General features: G+C 45.2%; 1 protein-coding gene across 1 annotated transcript in view; it reads left to right on the plus strand.

The window, feature by feature from the left end:
* LEKR1 (leucine, glutamate and lysine rich 1) overlaps nt 1-20,773 on the plus strand; it is a 31,199-nt gene extending 10,426 nt beyond the window's left edge. The window contains exons 3-11 of the mRNA XM_018079188.2: nt 2,807-2,926; nt 3,292-3,467; nt 6,362-6,547; nt 13,681-13,762; nt 15,267-15,344; nt 15,577-15,780; nt 16,905-16,998; nt 19,284-19,436; nt 20,353-20,773. Of these exons, the coding sequence (XP_017934677.1) occupies nt 2,807-2,926; nt 3,292-3,467; nt 6,362-6,547; nt 13,681-13,762; nt 15,267-15,344; nt 15,577-15,780; nt 16,905-16,998; nt 19,284-19,436; nt 20,353-20,664 (1,405 nt within the window). The 3' untranslated portion in view covers nt 20,665-20,773. The remainder of the gene's footprint in view (nt 1-2,806; nt 2,927-3,291; nt 3,468-6,361; nt 6,548-13,680; nt 13,763-15,266; nt 15,345-15,576; nt 15,781-16,904; nt 16,999-19,283; nt 19,437-20,352) is intronic.
* The last annotated feature ends 924 nt before the right edge of the window (nt 20,774-21,697 follow it).

Genomic DNA, 21,697 nt, shown 5'->3' on the forward strand with positions numbered 1-21,697 from the left:
CTTGAAAGCCCCCTGGGAACGGGAGCTTTGGCAGGGATTGGTTACCTGTTCTTTGGGATTGGGGGACAAGAAGGGGAGCTAACCAGTAGTTAGTTCCACTTAGCTATTCAAACCTTATTCCATGTTAAAATCAGTTTAATTGTGATAGTTAATTTAGTTTGGGTAATTCTTGCCACATCCAAGAAATGTAAAATACATTTAAGTGCTAAGGATGTCCTCAGGTACCACATCCACAAGTTTTCTGAACACCTCCAGGGATGGAGACACCACCACTGCCCTGGGCATCATCTGGAATCAAAATGAGCAGCTGTTGGGTCTGAGCAGATCCTGCAGTTTCAGGGAACTGAAAATACCGTGGTGGAACTTTTTTGGGGCAGGATGTTCCAGGCTCTCTGAGCCTCCTGTCCCTGCTGGCTCCAGGCAACTGGGGATGCTGGTGCTCCTCCAGTCCCACTGGGAATCACAGGGAGTACCAAGATGATTTATTCTGATCTGGACTTGTGAGAGACGCCCTGAATCCCAACAAACAGGGTAATTGCTGCTGTCATTGCTTTAGGACAATGACTGTGTTTGCAACTCCTTCTTGATTTTCTCCTCCATTCTTCTCCTGTCAGCACTGGGAGTTACCACGTCCTGATTGCCCTCCCGCCCCGGGCAGGATCTCTCCTGTACTCCCCAGGAAAGCCGGGGTGCAGAGATGGGCTGTGAATTCTGCCGGCTGAACTGTGGGGCAGAGGATGAGCTCAGTGTGTTCCCACCATTCTCTCAATGCCAGCAGTTAATGACCCATGGAACTTTTCCTTTGTGCTAAAAAGCACCAAAATAACATGTTTATTTTGCTCCCTCCTGGTGCCAGGAGAGTGCAACTGTCCTGCCTTTTCCACGGGTGCTTTTGTGTGGGACTGACCAGAACATGCTGAAAATGTCCCTTTTATTATATCAGGGCTCTGCGATGGAAAGAGGAAGAAAATGTGTCTGTGATTATTTACCAGTTTCTTTCTTAAACCTAAAGACCTTCAAATATCCCATTCTAGACTAAGAATGGAAAATGAGCATCCGGTTTTCCCTGGATCCTAAAGTTTTGGTTTGTTGTTGTTCAGTGCTAAATCACTGCTTTTTTCCTCATCTGCAAAAGTAGATTTGAATTTCTGTAGCTGTAGGGGGGATGGACATTTCCTTGTTAGTGGAACAGTTCTGCTCCCAAATGCAATCAAACAGATTGATTCTCTCCCCTCCAGCCTCCACTTCTGGGGAAATTTTCCTAAAAAGGTAATATCAGAAATTTCTTCAAATTTTTAATTATTTTTGGAGTTGTTTTTTTTTTCCCAGTGATCATACTTCAGCCCAAAAACTTTATTTTTAACTCCCAGAAGTTCAGTTCTGATTTTGTCAGAGCCCTGCAGATCCAAGTTTCTTTATCAGGACTCATATTTCTTAAAATTTGTGTTTTGATGCAAATGTGCTCATCTGTGTGTAACAGTAACTAAAGCACTTTGATGCTTTGTCTTAATTTTAATATATTTTTTATTATAAATCATTTTCATTTTCTGTTGCTTTTTACAACTGAAGCCAAGGCTTCTGCCACCCTTTGGGTTTGTAAAATATTTATTGATTCAAATACTATTTATTTACTTGTGACAGTGAGTCACCAGTAGGGAAATGGATCATTTACTCTGCATGACCAGTGAGCGTTGAAAGCTTCGAAAGAGGCTGGTTTGTAGCAGTTCCTGTCACTGGAGTTGTATTTTGGGGATGGAAGGCTGGTTTAGGATGGTTTTCTGCCGCCAACAGCTGTGCTGCAGCTGGGGCTGAGCTGCTGTGTGGGATCCTTCCTTCACGGGTACCACGGGAGGGGAACTGGCTCCAACTCTTATTCCTGGGCACTTCCATTCATTCCATGACAATCGTGGGAATAATTCCCGAGGTGTTGAAAGAACAGTGTTTAAACTGTGTTTATTTGCACTGTGATAGCTGGGCTTGGCAAAGGAAAGGTGCTGTAATGAGAAGGTTCAGAAGGTAAATGTTTGAGGTGAAGAACAGCTCGAGGTCGATGTTTGGGGCTGTGTTTGCTGTGGCTGATCCAGCAGGGAGCTGGGGGAGGGATGGAGAGCTCCCCGTACTTCCCAGGGGACACCACCCTCCTCCTCCTCTCCTGTGAGCACTGAGGGGGGTGAAAGAAACACTGGTTGGGTGTCCTGTGTCTTGTCATGGGGCGGCTTTTCAAAAGGTGTGTAAAGAATTGCCAATCACGGAATGGTTTGGGTTGGAGGGGACCTGCACAGGCCATCTTTAGTAGGAGGGAGGGTACACAGTGTGCTGCTGAGTCCAGATAACAGCAAGGTTGTCCTGCCCCCAGTTTTAAGATCTTTTTTGGTGTCAGCTTTGAAGTAAAATGCTCAAAATTGTCACCTGCATTGTCATTTAAGAACCCATCAGGTGCTGCTGTGAAGCACCGGGGAAGATCCAGGAGAAAGAAGCATGAAAACAATTCCATGGTCAGGGGTGTGAAACCAAGGGCAAATTCTCCCCATTTGGAGACTGATGGTTGTGTGAAATATGTGATTATCACCTTTGAAAAGCTGTGGCTGCCCCACCTCTGGGAGTGTCCAAGGCCAGGTTGGAGCAACCTGGGCTAGTGGAAGGTGTGCCTGCCCATGGCAGGGGGTGGGACTGGATGGGCTTTGAGGTCCCTTCCAACCCAAACCAGTCTGGGATTCAATTCCATTTAATTTAAAGCTGAAACAAAAGTTAGAGGTTGTTTACTAGGGCAAATAAGACTTTCTGATTGTTTTATTTACATCTCTAGAATAAAAAGCCTGACAATGGAACTGAAAACCAAGCAAGAGGAGTTTAAAAATGTGAAAGCTGATTTGCAGTATTTCCAGGAGGAGAAGGAAGCGGCCTACAAACAATCCCAGGTGCTCAGGTAAGAACCCAAAAACAAATGCTGGTGTTGGAAATGCTGTTTCTTACTTATATATTGTTTATAAAGACCCACCATAGGCTTGGCCATAGTCATTTAAACATGATTACTGTGATTTCCCAATAAAAAATGATTGTACAATTGCCTGTCTAGTTTTCTTCATTTATACATAAAAGCTCTAAATCAACATTTAGAAGGGAGAAACTTATAAATACCTAATTCAATACCTAATACAAGATATTTCATATAGTAATGTAGTATAAATTATCATATCTCAGAGGAATAGTTGTCAAGTTTCCTCTGAGTCCTAAGTTTATTATATAAATTATTTTTAAAATACACCTCTGGTATTGTGTTCTCTCTTACAGAAGTACCTTGGAACACCATTGCTCAACTCTGAACAAGGCTGTCTCCCTGTTCCCTTTCATCAGAAGTGAGCTGGACAGCATTAAAGAGGTCATCTCCACTAACCTGGAGAACTGGGCTGCCATGAAAGAAGAAATTTCTCTGCAGATAAAAACTGTGAGCAAAGAGGCTCTGACAGGTAAAGCATCTTACAAGAATTTGGGGCAGAAGAAAATAATTTTTGGTAGTTGAGTGTCAATGAGAATGTAAAAATTCATTAGATGAAGAACTTACATCACTTATATTTTCATTGATCTTGACAACAGTCAAGTTAGACCAAGCCTAACTCCACTGTCAAGGCAGTTGGTACATGTTTTATATGCAAATTTTAAACACTTTCTGTGGTGCAGATATTTTCATTATCTATAATCTTTCCCAACTACTCCACACTTAAATCCATTTACTGTGAGACTAAATGATGTAAATACCAAAAGATTTGATATCTTATACTGTTTCCTACTTGCCATTCATTAACCAGGGCTAGTTAAAGTACATATATAAGAGCTTTCAGAAACTGTTTTCAAGCTAACCAAACAAAACTGGTCGAAAGAGCAGCCCCTCTGTAGCATTTTTTGTCCCAAAATCTGAATGTTCTGAAAAGCTTGCTGCAAAAACAGTAAAATAAACAAAAAAAATTACTGTATGTTAATATCATATGTTAATCGTGAACAACTGATACAACAGAACATAAAAGCTTTTAAATGGCATTCACAGGCCAAAAAAATATGTGAAACTAAACTGTTTTGATTTAGAAAGCTGGATTTAAGGATGGATTTAATGTTCACAGTCACAGTATTCACCAGGCTCAAGTGGGATATGTTGGATGAGGGATGTGTAAGAATGGCACCACTCCTGCTTCCATACAGAAACTCCGTGTATTTGGAGTATTACACAAATAAACCAGGGAGTACTCCAGAAAAGAAGCCTGGAAATGTGTGGCTCTCTTTGAGCCTGCAGATGTCTGCAGGAACACGTTCACATTGCCTTTATTAGCAGAAGTAGGCAGGGAATGAGCACAGGAAGAGAGGGATCCTCAGGACACACCATCCTTCCTGTGCTCAGAGGAGGTGACTCATGAATCCCAACATTCTGACACTGATACACTGATTGTTCTTACAAACAGTGAGTACTAAGGAGGGGGTTTCTGGTCACGCGCATCTCCAGCAGGGAAGAGCCCCTGATTTGGGGCTCAGGACCCTCCAACTCTCCCTTGGGGGCTCAGGACCCCCCAGCTCTGCCTGTGCTGCTCAGTGGGTTCGTGCCTGCTCCCCCCAGGCACAGCTGCCCCCTGATTCCTTCCCAGCGGGAACAAAGCCATCATTGAAAACATCCCAATTCCCTGCCAGTGTCACAGGAAGCACAGGCTGCTGGGCAGCTGGGATAGCAGAGAAAGCCCCATTTTCTGAGCTGCTCCACACACACAGGTTTCACTCAAGCTGTGGCTTTGCACTGGAGTTCTCAGGGGCAGAGCAGTGTGGGAGAGGCACATCACCCACCCTGCCCTTACCTCCCCTCTCCCAAGGATGGGAAGCATGATGGAAAGGATGACAGCAGCTCACCTACTTCTTTGGACCTTAGACCCCTGATCAGACTGACCCCCAGAGCTCAAGGAGTTTGGACAAGGCTCTCAGGCACGTGGTGGGGTTGTTGGGGTGTCCTGTGCAGGGCCAGCAGTTGGACTTATCCTTGTAGGTCCCTTCCAACTCAGGATATTCTGTAATGCTGTGACACAGCAACTTGTCCTCTCACACACACTGAAAAACTGGAAGGGAAGGAATTCACCTGTAAATATTATTTCCCCAGGCCTCTAAAGCTGTAGCAGTCAGTACAGGGCCTCTTTGGGTGCTCTGGGTGTTCCAGTCCCTAATCACACTACTACAGACTCTTTCAGCAAAACTAACCTCATCTGAGGCAGAGCAGAACCAGTGCCCAGGGATCAGTTTGTGTTCCCAGCCTGGGGGCTGGGCACGACCCTTCCCAAACAACCCCTGATTGTGCCCAGCTCTCTGCTCCTGAAGGACACCCTTGTTCCAGCAGGAAGCAGGGTGTGGCCAAGGGAGTTATTCCCAGCCTGTGGGCTGCTCTGTGCCCCTTCAATCCCAAAGACCTCTCAGATAAAACCAGCTGGATTTGGGTATGGCTTGTTCTCACTCAGACACGGGAGGAGGGAGTAGTTGCTGCGTGTTGGGTGTAGGTTTGCTCGTGAATTCAAGGTGACCTGAGGAATAAAGCAGTAGGTTGGCCAAGGGAAGGGGTGCAGCCTCTCCACACATTTGGGAGGCAACACTGCAGGACCCTCCAGCAGCTCCCAAAAGGATGTTATACCATCACCCTGCAGTCTCCTGTGTGTAACACAGTGAGAAAAACTGGTAGTAGGAGACACAAGGCAAGTGAAAATGTCTCCAAGTCTTTGTGTTGCAATCACAGCTCAGAGTAAGTCTATTATTGGTGTTTAAAATGTTGGTAAGTATTTCTATCACTTCCAAAAGAGTTGTAGCATAATTGTTTAAGAAATAATGATGTTCCCAGGGCTGGAACCCCTCTGGAGCCAGGCTGGGAGAGCTCGGGGTGTTGACCTGGAAAAGGCTCCAGGGAGACCTGAGAGCCCCTTGCAGGGCCTAAAGGGGCTCCAGGAGAGCTGGAGATGGACTTGGGACAAGGGATGGAGGGACAGGACACAGGGAATGGCTTCCCACTGCCAGAGGGCAGGGTTAGATGGGATATTGGGAAGGAATTCCTGGCTGTGAGGGTGGTGAGGCCCTGGCACAGGTTGGACAGAGAAGCTGTGGCTGCCCCATCCCTGGGAGTGTCCAAGGCCAGGTTGGACAGGGCTTGGAGCAACTTGGGCTAGTGGGAGGTGTCCCTGCCCATGGCAGGGGGTGGGACTGAATGGGCTTTGAGGTTCCTCCCAACCCAAACCATTCCATGATTCTATGAGTACTGAAGTCCTGCGGTCAAAAAAACAGGTGTCATATTTTTAGTGGGGAAGGTAAATTTGACAACAGCTTTTACAATTTCTTGTTTCCTCCTCAGAAATACCCAAATTGAATCAAAGATTGGCAAAATCCCAGAGGGAGAACGAATGTCTGCAGGAGAAGGTCAAACACCTGACAGGGGTGGCTGACACAGTTGAGCTGAAAACCCAACAGCTCCAAACTTCCCTTCAGCAAGGGAACGAGCTCCAGAGCAGGTGCCGTGAACTGCAGAAGGAGACATTGGGTAAGAAAATTTGGACGTTTCTAGCAAAATTCCAAGGGGAAAAAATGCCAAAAAAAGAAGTCTTTAAAAGCACTGAAGTTGTGGCTGGTACTGAGAAAAGACTGAACAGGACTGAGCAGGACTTTTGCCTCTCAGGACTGAACAGCAGCCAAGCCAGGCTCCTTTAGAGTCATTAAACAGGAGACTCTCTAATGATTTGCCCTTGATTGTGTGTCCTCTTGAAAACTGCAAGAACAGTGACAGCACTTGAAATTATAATAATATAAATTCTAGTATCTTGGGAGCTCTGTAGAGACAATAACTCGTTATAAAAAGATGATTTATATTGGTATCTCCTGAGTCATTTTCTCTTGCATTCACAGCACTGGCTCAGGGATATTTTAAGACCTTGGAAACACATCTAGAGGTTGTGCTGTTCTGGGCACAGCTCTGAGTCATCAGATTGGCACAGCAGTTCCCAGCCTGCCTTATGCTCAGTGTGTGGGGTCAGGTTTAAAGCAGGGGGTCTCAGGGATGGGCACCATGAAGGAGTTTTGCTGCTCCTTCAGTGCCTGCGAAGATCTCAGATGTGAGACTGCAGGGACCAGCCAGCCAGCCAGGGTAGTGCAGCTTCCTGGGGAGGTGACAGCAGGTGCAGAGGGCAATCAGAAGAGCCTTTCCCTGCTCCCCACTGGCCCAGCCCCAGGTGACTCAGGATCACAGGGGGTTTGTGGGGTTGGTTCCTCAGTGGAGCAGCAGCTCCCAAGTCCTTCCCGGGACTTCAGTTCCAGTTTCTGTTCTCCTGCTGCCAGAGAATCCCGGGAGGGGAGGGCACAGACTGTGCTTTTGGTGGTGTGTCATCAGCAGAGCTCAGCCAGCTCTACCAAAAGAGAAGTTGATGGAAGTCCCCCCTGTAAGTGCTTCACTCTGGCCCCACAAATCCTGGATTTATATCCATGTCAGCACCACCGGTGGAATTTGTTCTACAGTTTAGTCTCTGCATTTCCCTGGAAGTGTCCAAGGCCAAGTTGGATGGGGCTTGGAGCAACCTGGTCCAGTGGAAGGTGTCCCTGCCCATGGCAGGGGGTGGAACAAGATGAGCTTTGAGCTCCCTTCCAAAATTGCTCCTTTCATCCAGGCTCCTCCTCCGAGTTAACCTGGGGAGGGCGTTTGGGATCCAGACATTTGGAATCCATCTCTCACCGGCTCTGCTGCTCTGGGAATTCAGTGTTAATACGAACAACTAGGGAGTTATGGTTTTGAGGAGAAAAACACATGGGATTTGTTGAACTAAATTCCCATTTTTCACTTTCATGTGACATAATTGGAAGGGAAAGCTCTTGAAATCAACCTGAAATGTTAGAATATTCTGAAAAAGCTTTATCCATGCTCTTTTATTTATTAATTTTCACTGCTGGCATTGATGTGAGACCTAACCAAGACCTACCATCTCTGGGGTTGTCTTTTTTTTTTTATCCCTCTCCACTTCAAAGGAATATTTTGGAAGCTGCTTGTTTATGTTTATAAAGAGAATTGAAAATTTGCAGTGAAACTTGAAATAGCGGACATTTTATGGAGAAAACACAGCTAGAACATCACAGATGGAATTCATACAGAGTATTAGGACTCTGCAAGATCTTAATGAACAGTAAAAAGCTCAGCTAAACTGGTTGATGCTGAGGCATATATGAGGCATTTTTAAATGTATTAATAAAAATGTAGCACTTACTTGATAATAAATCAGTTATTAAGAAGCAGTACGAGGTTTGATGTGGATATCCAGAAAATTTCAAGGCAGGAAAACTGCTGGCTCAGGCATTTTGATTCTGCCCTTCCTGAGTGGGTCATTAAAACACAAATCCATGAGGATTTGAAGGAGTCTGGCCTAGGGAACACATTACTGGATTTAGGTAATAAACCCAGTTAATGCACTGCTGATAAAAATGTTCTTTTTGAAATATAAAACATGATTTTCTCCATAAACAAGCATTAAATATGAGTTTGCCAATGTATTAAAATAAGTTAGTGGGAACAGACAACAGTCTTGGTGGAAATGAGCTCCAGGGAGTGGATTTATGCTGTCCAAAGTCAGGGTGTAGGAACTCAGCTGGATCCAGGGTGTCCGTGGGTTTGGGGGAGCTTGGTTTGATGGTTTATTTTGCTTTTTTTTTCCTCCCCCAAACTACTCTAACATCCCTCTTTGGTACTGAAATAGTTCAATGCTCCAGGGAAAAAACCCCAAACCACCAGGATTTGTGATTTCCATTTTTTTAAGGATTCTCCTTTCAGCAGCCAATATTTTGAAGATTCTTCTCTTGCTCATTTATCATAGAATTGTAAATTATTGACTATTTCCTGTGATAGCAGGCATTTGCAAGAGCAGAAACTGAGCAGTAGTTTCAACTGTTGTTTCTTTGTGCTCGTGCTTGTTGTGACTTCCTGAAAATTCCCTTTGTGGGGGACTTGTGGGCTCAGTTTGTTGGTGTCACAGCCCTTTCCAGCCTCTCAGAGCATCACCCGGTGAGTGGGAGAGGGCAGGTCTTGACAAATGCTCAGCACAGGGTAAGGTCTGGTGAATAATTGTCTAATCAAAGACTCGCAGAACTAAAAATCAATAATTGGGATGGTGTCTGTGTATCTTTAGGGCTGGGAGCAGCAGAGCTTCAACAGCACATGCTCCTCAAAGAGAGGAGCTGATCCTTGTGCTTTCGTTTCATTACCAGCCAAATCCTTTCCTCCACTTAATCACAAATAAAGAATCATTTTTTTTCCCAGAGGCCTTGTGGTTTTTCTCTAGCTCATTTATAGTTTCAGGCTTTACCCCTTTATGGGCTGAAATTGCTGGTGATGCACATGAAATGTGAATTTTCAATCTTTTGGTGCTCGTGCTCCATGGGCTACTTCAGTTCCTAAATATAAACTTAGTGGTCTGCTGACATAATGAGAGGTGATGGAAACTTGCAGGCAGCTGGAGGAGGGACTGGAACTTGGATTGGGAATGTTAGCACTGCTCATGGAAAGAAGGAGCAGTGTTTTCATCCCAGCGAAGTGCCTTTAATGCCACTTTAAAGACCACTTTGAAGAGCTTTGAAAATCCAAAGAGGGAATAGTTTCCTGCAGTTTTAGGTAGGCTGCAGTTCAAACAGCCACTTTTCATTCTGCAAGTTCTGTTGAAATACATTTTTTATTAATTCCAGCTGTGGTAGGAAGAATTGGAAGGGAGAGAGCTGGGGAATGCAGGGCTGGTGCTGGAGCAGAGTGTGACGAGGCAATGGCTCATTAGTGCTTTTCAACAGCCTCACAGTGGAAGAGGAAGCAGATGAATAGGATGGGAAACAGCACCCAAGTTCCCTTCCAGGAGGGGTTGGGATGAGGCTCTGTTTGAGTTCGACTGACTTACCGAAGGGCCTCACTTTGCTTCTGGAGGAAAAGCAGGAATCCACATTCACCTGTGGCCACAGACTGGGAGACCTGGGAATATTCAACCTGGAGAAGAGAAGGCTCCAGGGAGACTTTAAAGCCCCTTCCAGTGCCTAGAGGGGCTCCAAGAAAGCTGGAGAGGGACTGATTGCAGGGCTAGGAGACCCTCCAGCCTTGGATCTGAACAAAACCACAGGTCTGGCTTTGGCAGAGATTCTGCTCTGGGCTGAAGGGTGAGCTTTGCCACCCCAGAGGTCCATGAAGCTGTGCCTGAACTGTGATGAGAATTCCATAAAGCTTGATAAAATAAAAAATGCTGTGATCTGGGATTCTTCTGGCACTGCTAGTTTGCTGGCAGTGCCCTGAGTTGGTGGTGAGCAGGACGAGGGCACACGTGGAGCCCACACAGCCCTTGTGCTTCCCAGTGGGAGCGTGGCCTGGGCTGCCCCAGTGGCACAGTGACTGTGGGATGAGTCAGAGCTTGTCCTGTGTACACCAAACCAGCTGCCTGATTTTCCCCAAACCACGCAGAAATGAAGGGAAAATGAAACCAACCCCTCCCTCAGCCTTCTCTGTGTGATGCAGAGATGTGGGGAAGGAGCAGCTCCTCTTGTCTGCAGTGCCCGGCCAGGCAGCGAGGAGCAGGCTGGGTTTCTCACCTTGAAAACACGTGGGCTCTGTAGACATGCATTTATTTTTGGTAGGCACAGTCATTTTAGACCAGAGACTCGCTGACATGGAACAGGTTCCCCCCTGACTGCCAGGACCTGCTGTGCTGGGCTTCTGTCCCTGGGCTACTGCCCAGGAGGGTCTCAGGTGCTGGTGGGGGACTGCACATCCTCAGTGCCAAATCCAGGGTCTCCAACACAGGAAGGACATGGAACTGTTGGAGCAAGTCCAGAGGAGGGTCACCAAGTCGATTGAGAGGTGGAGCACCTCTGCTGTGAGGAAAGGCTGGGAGAGTTGGGATTGTTCAGTCTGGAGAAGTTTCGGGGTGACTTAATTGTGGCCTTGCAGTGCCTGAAGGGGCTACAGGAAAGATGGAGAGAGACTGTTTATAAGGCATGGGGTGACAGGACAAGGGGGAATGGCTTCAAACTGCCAGAGAACAGGGTTATATGGGATATTGGGAAGGAATTCTTGGCTGTGAGGGTGGGGAGGCCCTGGCACAGGTTGCCCAGAGAAGCTGTGGCTGCCTCATCCCTGGAAGTGTCCAAGGCCAGGTTGGATGGGGCTTGGAGCAACCTGGGCTGGTGGAAGGTGTCCCTGCCCATGGCAGGGGTGGGACTGGATGGACTTTAAGGCCCCTTGCCACCCAAAGCTTTCTGGGACTCTCTGAGCATTCTCTGATCTATCTGATCTGTGCACATGAACCTCCCTAGAAAGTCTTAAGTACAGAAAAATAGTCACCCTTTCCTTACATGTGTATCAACCACTGAGCTTTTGGTTAGATGAGACCAAGATTGTCAGAAATTATCTTGGGTTTTTTTGTAGGTTTTGCAGGAAAAGTAGATAATTACACAGCTCTATCATGCATGCTTCTGATCTGATCTCCCTGGGAATCTGTTAGGAATTAGCTGGGCAGTTGATGGCTTCCAGAGTGGCTGCTTACTGCTTATTTGTTTTATTTTTCACTGAAAACTTTACCAGTTGTTGCTATTTCCCACCAGAATCTGGAGCCTGTGCCCTTGGATGCAAACTGGGTGGCTGAATTCCTGAAAGCCAGTTCTGAGCAGGCTCCGTGCTGGGTGTTTTGAGGCTGCACTGATGGGAATTCACCCAAGGAAGAGGAAGCAGCTTTGGTTCTGTTTCTTTGGTTCTTCCTGTCTCTGTGCACGTTCTGTGCTCTGTCCCCTCGGTCTCTGTCACAGCAGAGTCCCACTGAAAGGTTACTGCAAGGTTAATGACTACGGTGAGGTCCTTTCTGAGTCAAAAAATAACTAAAATTAAACACCAATGATACCGAGATGGTTTTGGACTGAAGGTTTTTGAGATGTGGTTCTTCTTCAAGCTTTAAAGCGAGTATCAGTCTTACAGAGCCTCGATGCTTTCCGTTGGGTTTGCATGTTTTGCAATGTGCTTTATTTTCATTGCCAGAGGACATTTTTACATAGTCATTTGAATATATTTTTCTTTATTCAGCAAGTTTTCAGCATAAGTTTTCATTTGTATTACCATTCTGCTTATTAGTTTCCTCATTTCGCCATGTTTTTCATTGAAATCTCTATTATTTAGTCCCTGTGGGTGTGGGTCTGATTCCCCAGACTTTCTACTCTCCTGGTGACTTTGGTGGGAATTCTCCCTAGAGAAAACTTGCAGAAACCATCTGTGTAATTAAATCCATCTACTCCCTCATGAAAAACTCCTGTGCCTGCTCAGTGAATATAAAAACTTCTGAAAACAGATTGAGTGAAAGAAGAAACAGCACTGGAAGGGACCACCCAAAGTACTAGAACCAAAATAAGCATCATCCCTCTCCTTTTCCTTTATCCCAGAACTTGTGTCCATATTCCCACATGGAGGAAGAGGAAAAAATGCCACAGTTATTAATGATTGCCAGAGATCTTCTATAATACCAATTTTAAAAATTGTCAGATGTTTGGGCAAACCTTCTCCTCGGCAGCCTGTGAGGAGGGCAGGGGCTCTGCTCTCTCTGCTGTCCAGCTACAGTGATCTGGGCTAAATCTGTCCTCCCAAAGTCACGTTCCTGCTCTGGGGGTGAGGTTGTTCCCAGTGCTCTGCCTCACATCTGCTTGGCAGCTGAAGCCAAAGTTTCCCCTTTTTCTGTGGAATTCCGAGCCGTTGGCTCCACGAGGCAGTGTCAGGATGGATGACAGGAAATGAAAGTTGGGTTCTTTGGCCTTGGAGGAGGGTGCAGGGCAATCCATTGCTGAGGGAGGCCCAGGGGGAGGAAGCAGAAGGGGCTGCAGGTGGTCTGGTGTGTCCTGCGTGTGCGGGGCCACGACGTCCCGCTCGGAGAGAGGGGAGGATGCCACCAACCATCCCAGCTTGGGCCGGGCTCTGCTGGGCAGGGTTGGATGGCAGAGGGGCTGCAGGGCTTTGGTGACAAGGGGAGTTTCTCAGGGAAGCCTTAAAAACAGCAGAGAGGAAGTTTTGGCCAGAAGAGAGTCACACAAACAAGGGGTTTAACAGTGACCGGGGATTTATCTCGGCCGGTTCAACACGGGATGGATGTTCTGTGGTTCATTCCCAGGGAACTGAGGGAAAACAAGGTTGGCTTTTCAGGCACAGAACTGAAACGGGGAGGGGGTAGTGAAGGATTATAAACTGCTGGTTGCCAGGGGTTTTGAGGAGCAGCTGAGCTGCTCTCACCACTTGCTGTGGTCACACAAGACCATCGCTGAGCACGGCTGATCTCAGCCCACCTTCCACTGAGTTCATGGAACCAAAGCACCCAAGGACTTGATATCACAGGTGTGTTATGCAAAAATATGGTTGATTTGTTTTGGCATTGGTGGCAGGTGGAGTAGAAGGTGCTTCTATAAATAACTTCCATCATTTTTTGCAAGGGCTTAGTCAAGGCCAAGGAAATTTGAACTTTCTCTTCCAAAAGCTCTTTCTGAAGGCTGATAGTTTGGGGATGGATCTGACAGCTCCTGTATGAGGTGGGACTGGGCATTCACGGGTCTGAGGTGGAAACAAACCACAGTGTGGACAAAGGTGAATGTATTTTAGAATAACTGGAGACACAAACCCCACGTTTCTGCTTTCAGATTTAACAAATCAAGTGGAGACAACTGGGCTGCAGCTGCAGAAGGTGACGGCCGAGCTGGACCACTACAAGAAGCTGTTAATGTAAGGTTCCCATCCCTGGATCCTTCCCCACTGCACAGAAAGAGGCACCAAACCACTGCTGTCCACCAAGTGCTGCTTGTCACGTTGACTTGAGAAGGTTTTGACCAGCAGAGGAAATATTTTTTCCTCATGTTATGATTTCTAAGCAGTAGTGTTTTTACAAGGAAATGTAGTAACAGGACTAGGGGGAATGGCTTCCCAGTGCCAAAGGGCAGGGTTAGATGGGATATTGGAAGGAGTTCTTGTCTGGGAGGGTGGCACAGGTTGTCCAGAGAAGCTGGGCTGCCCCTGGATCCCTGGAAATGTCCAAGGCCAGGTTGGAGCAACCTGGGCCAGTGGAAGGTGTCCCTGCCCATGGCAGGGTGGAACAGGATGGCTTTAATGTCTCTTCCAACCCAAACCAGGCTGGGATTTGGGATTTTACACTGTAGGTTTGGGATAGAAGGTTTTTATTGCCATAAAACGAATCACAAAGTTTAGTATTTAATCAGTGGCTACAATTTCTTTCTTTATCTGCCCCCCAAGTGTGAGTTTGCTGTGACTCTGCCCCACACCCCATGTCCTGCCCCGCTGGAATTTCACTGTGTCATGCCTGTGTTTTAATGAAGAATGAGCAAAACCTAAATTAATAGAGCAAAAAAAAAGACTGTCACCAAAAATAGACTGTCATCCACAATAGAATGTCACCAACAATGGAATGTCATCTACAATAGAATGTCACCCACAACAGACTGTCACCAGCTCCTTGTCAGAGCCAACTGCAGCAGGTGCCTGGAAAGAGAAGCTCCCAGAGCTCCATCTCACTGTCCCAGCTCAAATATTTAGCTCAAGAGTGAGGAACTGGTTCTGCCAATGTCAAGACCAGCTGTCATCCCTCCTTTCCCATGTTTTCCTGAAATTTAAACAGGGTTCAGGCTGTTCTGCTCCGGACTTTCTGGTTTCAGTTCCTGTGTTCAGGGGTCTGACCACAACCGAGTGGCAAATATTTGGAATGCTTAGCAACAACGTATTTTAGTGATAATGTAAGGATTGAGTGTGGAAAAAAGATGTCATGGACATGGTTAAATAAACAGGGAGGGCTTTCCAAATGTAATATTAAAATTTCAATGCAATATGGGCACAATTTCATAAAATAACATATTCTATGTCTGTTTAAATGTAAATATGAAGTTTAACCATGGTTATTAATTGGTGAAATGATGACATAATGACACAAAACCTGCAGTTTCCAGCCCTTTCACCTACAAGATTGCTATTTGTTCAGTTTTATTAATTTTTCCCTCAAAACTTTCATAATTGTTTGCAACATTTGTGATCCTGCTCAGGCTGAGATGACAATGGAATTATGACAAATCTTACCTGGAGCTGAAAGAACTTCCTGTTTGTGGCCTTTTGACTGAAATAGAAAATGCAAGTTGGGTAATACACCCAGAAGTGATGTCCAGGTTGTGCAGGAGCAAAGGCTCATTTCTTTGGATAACACACTTTTTGGAATGTTTTTTAGGATGAAATCAACAGAACTTGAAGTCTGTCAAAATGAACTGAAAAAGATGAAATACGAAAACGGAATTTCTGAGTCAAGGTAAATGCTGAAATGATATTTCATAATAGCTTTTTCTGAACAGGAGAGCAAAAATGGTATGATTTTAAAGCAATTTTAGACAATATTTTTTCCTATTTTTCTGTGAAGTTATCAGATTTAACTTCTTAACGAATACATATGGGTTTTTTTGTCTAATATTTAATTTTCCATTTCTGTCTGTAACCAAGAATACAGTCACTGCAGTGCTGATACTTTCTTACTTCACCTGCAGGCTCACCAAGGAGCTCAAGGAAAAGGAGGAATCTCTTCTGATTTGCCAACAAGTCTGCAAACATTTACAGGAGGAAGTGGCTGAGAAGGAGAGGAAAGAAGAAGACCTGAAAAGAAGAACTGGGCGATCAGAGAGTGAACTGGAGACACTGAAAACTCTGCTGAGCCAAACAGAGGAGGAGGTGGTGATGCTGAAACAGGAGAGGTAATGGGAGCTGGGCTGAAGTGGTCCTGAAAATTCCTGACAGTTTGGAATTCATCAGATTGTTTTTTTAATTATTGAAAGAGAAACAAAACTTGAATGGTAAAAAAAAAGAAAAGAAAAAATCCTGCTAAAAAAAAATAGGAGGGAAAAAGCCCTGCTTGGCTCTCCAGGGCTTCAGCTCAAGCTTAATCAAACCCCTGAACACCCCTCTGGGGCAGCTGTTCCAGCTGTGCTGGAAATTTTACAAATGTAAAGAATTTACAAAAAAAAATTTAAAAAAATGTAAATTTACAAATTTACATTTACAAAACCCTCTTGGTGCCTCTTGGCATTTTGAAATGGTCACAACGAGCCCATGGTTGTCAGGGATGAAACTGGGTATGTAGATTATGGTCAAGGTAATTAAGAAGTGTGGATTTAGGTTGGTAAGTCTAAAGCAAAGGTGCTGAAAGGAGATCCCATTCCAGGGAAAATAACCCTCAGAAGCTCAGTGCTTTATTTTCCACATCTGACAAGTAATTCCAGGGAAAAAGACAGCTTTATTCATAGCTGAGAACCTTCAAAATCAGGCTGAACTGGTGGGAAGTTGCCCTTACACTTAACCAAGTACCAGATCATATCCAAGGGCCTGGAGTATTGGAATAGTTATGGCATTTTATGGTGTACAAGTTGCTAATAACATAAATTACAAGAATTTAAGCTCTCCAGGAGTTTTGCTTTACAAGGCATCACATAACAAACAGTAACTTAACAGCAGAAAGCACTCAGTGGTTTTAATTCCAAACACCCCGCAATTTTTTAATCAATGATAGCAGTTGTTCTAAGTGCTATTTCTGGTTTGAATAGTGTTAAGTTTTTCTGTGTTCTTCAAAATTTGACTTGAGAAATATTGAAGAAATATTAAGATGTCGTTTGAGGTGGAAGGAAGATGAGCTGCAGCATTTTCTGTGGAACATGGAATTGATGGAGCGAGTGGTGGCACTGTGGGAATGCTGAGGAGTGATCCTGCTGTGCCTCCAGGCAGGATTGCTGGGGGTTATTGCACAGAGTGCTGGACAAAAGGGAGGGGAATTGCACCCCTGTGGGTGGAGCTCATCCTCACATCCCCTTGGTGTGGTTTCCAGGGAGCTGATGGTGGTTTCCCACCAGACCAGGACGGAGCAGCTGCAGGAAGCGCTGAGGCAGAAGATGAGGAGTGAGGAGACCTGGAGGGAGAAGGTAACCCTGGATGGGCCCCTGGCAACCTCTGCCTCCTGCTTTATTTGGGGTATTTTCTGTTGTCACAGTGGTCACAGTGAGCACAGTGAGGCAGGGACTGATCTCCTCAAGTGCCAGGTGTCCTGAAATCCTGGGATCATGGAATGGTCTGGGTAGGAAGGGACTCAGCCAAAAATCAGTTGATTTCTGTCAGGAACACACGAGTCTTTGTTGCCCATGAACTCTGGGTTTGCTGGTTCCTCAGACCCATAAATTTACAGGAAATTTGTTTTGGGGAGCCTCCTATTTCCTAAACCATATTTAATGTATTTTGAAGTTCATAGAATCATAAAATCATGGACTGGTTTGGGTTGGAGGGACCTTAAAGCCCATCCAGTCCCACCCCCTGCCATGGGCAGGGACACTTTCCACTAGCCCAGGTTGCTCCAAGCCCTGTCCAACCTGGCCTTGGACACTTCCAGGGATCCAGGGGCAGCCACAACTTGTCAACGATATCCTTTGTACAAGGAGTTTTCCTGCCAGTCTCCTCCAGTGGGATTTGGGAAGCTGTTTACCATAAACAACTGCCACTGTGTCAACTGTGTTCTCCTCTGCAACTTCTGCCACGAGCACCAAAAAACCCCAAACTGAACACAGGAAATTAAAAAAAATATATATTTATATGTGAAGAATAATTTAAAAGCAGAGTTGAACAATAATTCTGACTTGTCTGATTTAATGCTGACATAATTGGTGACTGAAATGACTGTATTTTTTGCTTCAGTGGGTGATAAGTGTCTGAAAGCTTTCCTGAGTCTCTGGGAGATCTGGGGACTGGTAGCAATTAAGATCAGTTCCATCCCTTTGGAAACATCTTCACCTCCATGTCACAGGGTGTAATTTGGGAAGGAGATCACACTGGCTCCATAATCACAGAGTGTTGTTCAGCCTGACATGGGAACCAGATAAAGATTGGTGGGAGGCAGAGGGAGCAATTACAGCTTTGGGATCATTAAAATGCAGCACAGGGAAGGGCTCCAAAAATGTGCTCAGCAACCAAAAAATCAACAATGTGATAAAGGGACAATGGTTGGTTTGGGTCACTGTGCCATTGGGAGCAGCAAGTGGGCAAGATTTCTGTTTAAAATAGAGATAAACCAGGAATTGTTTTCATTTATTGTTATTATCATTAGTATAGTAATAATACTAATATATTATATCATTAAAATAATAACAATAAGAAGAAGAAGGAGGGGAAGGAGAAGAGGAGGAAGAAGAGTCTACTTTGAGGATCTTAAAAATATACCAATTTTAATCTAAACCTTAGTGGGGGATTTGCACCTATTCCACCCTATAGTTACCTCTATTTTGATTTTAAAAAATAATGAAAATATTTCCAGTTTATCTTTTCCCTCCAGAGAAAAGAGTTTAGGGAGATTAGTGTGTGAAATTAAGATAATTGTAATTAAGCTCATTCTGGGCTTTTCTTCTTTTAATAATTTGAAGTAATTGGGTTGGAGTTGTGCACTTGATGTGCCTCTCAGCCTGGTGCAATTAAATCCATTAGAACCCAGCCTGCACAAACAGAACATTAACATCCTGGGTCAGGAAAAGTATTTTCCTAAATACAGCCTTCAGTGTGTCCTCCAGAACCCAGGCTCTTCTGTTCAGGAAATGATGGCTGAACTTTCAGGTTTGAGTTTCTGATGTTAATTATTTGAGATGCTTTAAGGGCTGGGATGTTTTACCCAGAATTTGGAACTCGTTCACTTTGGGTTCTCCATTTTTTGAGCCTCGACTGGACAATGGCCCATTGGCAGAGCACAGGTGTCTGAGAGGTTCTGGGGAGGTTCCTCTGGTGCTCCTTTCCCTGGATTTCTGGTATTTCCAAGCTTTAAAGTCCCTCCCGACCCAACCCATTCCGTGACTTTGTGGCTGTGTCATTTTGCTGCCTTTGGAACTGGTGCCGACAGAGTTTCACCTCCAGAGCAAACCCCTCCAGCAGGATCATCTGGCTCAGGACCCAGCCAAGGGTTTTGTAATTCAGTGTGTTCATAGTGATTTAGTGTGAAGTCCAGCTGCCTAAATTTAGGGATCCAGAGCCGCTGGAGACTCCTGGGCTGTGACTCTGTGAGCTCTGGAGCAGGAGCGTTCCCTGGCCGGGCTCCAGTGGGTCGGAAGTGTTTGTTCAGTGCCCAGAATCTCAGGCTGCCAAATTCCCCATCACTTCCCTTAAGGCCCTGTTGGAAAGGGAATATATTAGAAGTTGGGCTGCTCTGTGTGACTGAAACCCTCTTGTTCCCCAGCTGGAAATGGATCTGGCCAAAGGAGAGGCTCGGCAGAAAGAGGCAATTCTAAAAGTCAAGGAGGAGGCCAGGGTGGAGCTGGACCTGGAGAGGCAGAAACAGCAGGAGCTGATCACAAAGTACCAGCGAGACCACGAGGAGCTGCAGAAGAAGGTGTGGAATGCTCAGGAGAAAACTCCCGTGGCAGCAGATCAGATAAAACTGTTGAAAACCAGAATGGGAAGGAATAAAACCCCCTTTATGTGTCATCCTCTGTCTAGATGATACAGTGTTTTTCCCCAGTCTAAATATAGGACCTATATTTAATTTATTTTTTTAATGGAACAGGCAAAAAATAACTATTCCAGTTCAAGTGAAATGGTGTGGAAGTTCTTTGTTGTCATATTTTCTCTTCCCATCTGTGTCCCTGGATTTCAATTTTCAATCTGACATCATTTTGCAAAACCTTGGGACTGTTTCAGACTATGGTGAGTTCCCACAAACCCATCCACGTGGTTTTTCCCCTTCCCAAAGGGCCAGTTCCCACCTTCTGGGTTCTGCTGGAGGTGGCACCAGGTGGGGTCCCAGCTTCTCAGAGCTCCAGATTCTTGAGTTTTATGTAGAAATTGAACAATTTTACCTATAACCTTCTCAAAGGATTTGGCACAATTCTTGAGAAATCTGAGGAAAAAGGAATTTGATGAAATTACACTGTTATTTAAAAGTTATGACATTGCACGGTGCTTTAAAGATGAAAAGAACACTTTGCCTTTGTTCACTTGACAAATATTTGGTTGTGATTTTAAGACCCTGAAGAAACACTGACTTGAAATTTTCCCATTTTTACCTCGATTTCTCTGTTTGGTCTTGAACATACTAATAAATCTCTGTTCTGAGTGTTGATTAATTACAGCTCTCTGACACCCTCTGAGGGCATTCTGTAAATTCAAAGCATTTTTTTCTCTCTGAGGACATGTGTGTTTGCATTTGTTGGTTTTTTTTCCTCAAGTCAACATTTGTCTGATATTAATTCTCTCTGTACAAAAATACTGACTGTAGATGAATGCAGGTTTTGTCTGATCTCATGCAGATACCAGGTTTAATATCCAGTGCCACCAAGAGCTTAAGGATGGAGACAGAAATCCTTGAGAAGAAGCTCCAGGATGCCCAGATGAAACTTGCAGAGAAAGATGGAGACAAGGAGAAAGAAATTCAGAGCCTTAAAAGACTGATCAGTGAACTTGAATTTCAGCTGACGATGGAAAAGAACAACAATGAATCATTTCTGGATAAACTGAGGAAAGAAATGAAGCACAAGTCAGATGAACTGGAAAAATTAACCCAGGAGAGGACACAGCTGATTCACAGCTTGAGTCAAGTCCAGGAGGAGGTAGGAACATGACCCAGGAAATGCCTGGCTATTTTTACTTGGAGACATGTGATTTCTAACATCATTCAAAGTATCTGTTTTTCAGACCAGAAAACCCATTGAAATGCAAAGATTCCTAGAGCAAGACCATGCTAATTTACTAAATACAGTAGATTACTAAATACAGGAAGTTTTAATTCAGCAAACACTTAAACTGGGGGTTTATTGTGTTTTATTGAACAATATTTATATTTTTCAAGTCCTGCAGGACATTTCTTTCTCAGCCTGTAGCCTCAGTTATGCTACACAAACATGAGTGAACAACAAAGAATTCCCCATGTTTTTGGAGTGGAAGTCATGGACATTTCTCACTTCCCACTCTTTGAACTGTGTCCCAGCTCCCCCCAGCCCAGCCACAGTTCCCTGACACAGGAATGCATGGAAATGACTCCACTGCAAAGAGGAGCTGGAGTGATGGATATTCTGACCTCAAGCATTTGCTGAATGCTTGGAATAGAATGGGAAGGGAGGAGAGAGCTGTGCTGCTCCATGAGAAATGTGCAGTCAGGGACTGCAGATAAGATTAGGCTGGAATGTCCAAAGCAATTCAGTGGCAGAAAAAAATTGGGAAACAGCGAAAATTAAACTCTTCAAAGTAAATTAGGGCCAGGGTTGGTATTTATGTCTTCCTTGGAAAAGGTTCAGGAACAGTGTGGGTGAATGGGAGGGATGTTGGCAGTGGGTCTGTCAGTCCTGCCCTGACCTGGGATGGGGACATGGATCAGGGGTGGCCTTGGCAGAGTGGTTGGACTCGATGGCCTTTCCAGCCCGAAGGATTCCATGATTGCCAACAGCTCGTGTCCTTCCATAAGGAGGGCTATGTAGGAAAGGGTCAGAAGGAGGTGGTGCAGTGACACTGAACGTTCCCAGGAGCAGCATTCCCAGCTCCCAGCCAGGCAGCAGAGCAGAGATAGCTCCCGAGCACTTCCCTCGGATTTCCCAGCGACTCCCGAGGGAGCGGCCAGGCTGGAGTGCCTGCCGTGTCCCGGGAGTGCCCCGGGAGGGC

This window comes from Manacus vitellinus, unplaced genomic scaffold, assembly GCF_001715985.3.
Source record: "Manacus vitellinus isolate BGI_N305 unplaced genomic scaffold, ASM171598v3 scaffold_45_pilon, whole genome shotgun sequence".
Lineage (NCBI taxonomy): Eukaryota > Metazoa > Chordata > Aves > Passeriformes > Pipridae > Manacus > Manacus vitellinus.